This window comes from Papilio machaon, chromosome 21 (assembly GCF_912999745.1).
Source record: "Papilio machaon chromosome 21, ilPapMach1.1, whole genome shotgun sequence".
Taxonomy (NCBI): Eukaryota; Metazoa; Arthropoda; class Insecta; order Lepidoptera; family Papilionidae; genus Papilio; species Papilio machaon.
In genome coordinates this window covers 4,899,180-4,901,921 of record NC_060006.1, presented here as the reverse complement: position 1 = coordinate 4,901,921, position 2,742 = coordinate 4,899,180, and the positions used below count along the sequence as shown (strand labels likewise).

General features: G+C 32.3%; 1 protein-coding gene across 2 annotated transcripts; it reads left to right on the top strand.

Moving 5' to 3' along the window:
• The first annotated feature begins 245 nt into the window (after positions 1 to 245).
• LOC106714571 (TWiK family of potassium channels protein 12) lies at positions 246 to 2,331 on the top strand. Of its 2 annotated transcripts, XM_045683269.1 has the most exons (3): positions 246 to 1,035; positions 1,323 to 2,144; positions 2,259 to 2,286. In XM_045683269.1, exons 1-2 carry the CDS (start codon positions 303 to 305, stop codon positions 2,129 to 2,131), a joined length of 1,542 nt encoding a protein of 513 aa, XP_045539225.1. In that variant the 5' UTR covers positions 246 to 302; the 3' UTR covers positions 2,132 to 2,144; positions 2,259 to 2,286. The 2 variants fall into 2 exon arrangements, with proteins under 2 accessions (XP_045539225.1, XP_045539224.1); XM_045683268.1 differs by having other exon boundaries at positions 1,323 to 2,331.
• Positions 2,332 to 2,742: the final 411 nt, after the last annotated feature.

The window sequence follows — 2,742 nt, the reverse complement described above, 5'->3', positions numbered from 1 at the left end:
AAATCTTGATAGATTGATTTCGTTCAAAGTTTGCAAAGTATTTAATCGTTTTTATTTAGTAGTCGATAAAATATTAAAAACATCCCTTTCACAGATAAACTACAGTTTTCTTTTCTATGATTGTTGCACTCTCAAAGATTTCAACGAAATATCTTCTCAGTGTTCATTTTTCATCTTCATGTTTGGGCTGGATTAATTTAAAATTTCTTAACTAAATGTCGATTTCTCTTGTTTCAGGTAGACATTACAGTAAGAAGATATAATGGAGGCAAAGAAAAGAGAAACGTAACATATGCCTGAAAATGGACATTAATCATATAATACTGGACAAAGAAGCAATTAACCGGTTTGAGCAATATACACCGGCCAAACCGGCTCTTAATGGGGGGATCCTCCTGGAAACATGCCAAGACGTGGATTCGATGGCTTCAACTAGCAAAAAACGAGCACAAACTCCACGCCAAAAAGTTATTTGCTGCTTTTGTTTTAAAACCACCAAGTATAGACGAAAACAGTTTATTATTGGATCTCTCACCAACATGGTTATATTCTTTGTTTTATTGGCGTATACTTTCTTAGGATCAATTATATTTTTAACGATCGAAGGCGAAACAGATATAACTGCACGACCCCGGTTATTACCCGATAAACAAAAGATCAGTCAATACGATCACAACAACACGAATAAAAAAGAAGTTGAGGAAAATGATCCAGATTATAGCAACCTTACTGTTTCTGCTAATTATTTTTGGGACGCAAGAAGTAAAGCAGTTGAGAACATTTGGGAGATCACTGTTTCACTAAACATTTTATACAGAGAGAATTGGACTCGACTGGCTGCACAGGAAATATTGAAATTTCAAAATGAATTGATTCAAAGAGTGACAACTGAAATGGCTACTCAATATGGAGTCAGTTATAAAGAATTGGCTCTCGGAGAATTTGGCACCAGTGACAGTAACAATCATTACGAAGAACATGAATGGAATTTGGCACTTGCGTTTTTCTACTCGTTAACCGTGTTAACCACAATTGGTAAGATTTTTGTCATTATCTTTCCACTTTTGAATTAACTATTAGACACAAAGATTCATATTTATTGTATTCAAAGGAAAACTTATCGGAAAATGAACTTATTTCTTATACCCAATTACTACAGATACGAAATAATTTACGGTACTATATCAATGCCAAAAGTTCATATGCCTTAATGTTCTTTTGGCAACTACTATTGTTGTTATAGAATTAATAACTTGTATCACTGTTGCACCATGAAAAACAGAATTTACTGAATAATTTTGATACTCTTTTTTCTTTTTCAGGATACGGTAACATCGCACCGAGGACAATTCTTGGGAAAGGAGCAACAATTATATATGCAATCATAGGAATTCCCCTCACACTAGTCTATCTCTCAAGTGTTGGTTCCCTTTTATCTAAAATGGCACGTAGCGTTTTTAGTCGAGCATTATGTTGCTGTTTATGTTCCAATTGTGGCTACTGTTGTTACGATGAACGACGCATGGCCGAAAAGGAAAGAAGAATGAAGCTTCGACGACAGCAAGAAGAAATGTTAAACAGTCAAAATACAAGCAAAACACCTACGGAAGAATGTTACGTGTTGAAAACTGATAGTCATAAAGATTCCTCTTGTTCAGAACGACCGACTACAAGCACGGTTAAAGATGATGTTATAAGTTGGCCTGATACAGATTCTAAACTTTCAATGCACGGCTTAAGTATTTTAGCTCCAGTTTTATTATGTCTTGCTGCAATTTTCATTTACATTACTTTGGGTGCAATTATTCTATATAACCTAGATAATATGAGTATCGTAGATGGATTTTATTTTTGTTTTATGGCGCTAAGTACAATTGGATTTGGTAGCATAATTCCTGGTATGAGCTATACAACAATTCACGGTGTTAGATATTATACGATTAATTCTACAACACTATGGTTTTGTTCAGTGTACACTTTGACAGGATTAGCTTTAACAGCAATGTGCTTTGGAGTTATTCATGATGAAATTATATACAGGATAAAACATCAACAAAAGGAGTGGTCACAGAAAAATAACACTGTCAATGATGAAGTCAACATAAACGATCCATTTTATATGAGTTCCTGACAAATGTATAAAGGTAAATCAGAAAACTTGTATAGTATTATGGAAGACAATTCTAATATAGATCGTAATAGAATTGAAATTGATAATAGGGAAGTAGTTCTAAGTCTAGATGATATTTCTTCAACAGTTGATACGAATCCGGATTTTCCTCCGCCGCCACTTGAAGAAGAAATTGTAGCGATAGTGACAAAAAAAGAGCCACAGGGAACTTTTGGTAACATGGTAGCGTACAATGCGTTGCCAGAAATGCTCGAACATGTCAATAATTAGATTTTTGAAGTAATTTTTTATACATATTAAGCATTAATTAAACATTTGTTACAAATATAGTTATATAATTTACCGTCACTTGTTGACTAAATACATATGATTTAAATCAAAATATAAAGTCTGATATAGAAATCTAATATCATAACGTTCTCTTAGATTTTCTTTTATGTAAATAACTGTAAATATGTAAAATAAATAAAGAATAATATAAGCAAGTAAATGATGTAAAACATCTTTTAACTAAAATCTATATGTCAACTGTTTATATCATAAAATTTAGATGTAAAATATTTTCATGTGAATAGTTTCTTTGTAAAATTATAAGTCAATAAAATGAAATA

Coding starts and splice junctions, on each gene's coding strand:
- LOC106714571 (XM_045683268.1), top strand. CDS start 303: ATGGACATTAATCATATAATACTGGACAAAGAAGCAATTAACCGGTTT. Junction 1,036..1,322: donor AACCGTGTTAACCACAATTG/GTAAGATTTTTG, acceptor TTTCTTTTTCAG/GATACGGTAACATCGCACCG.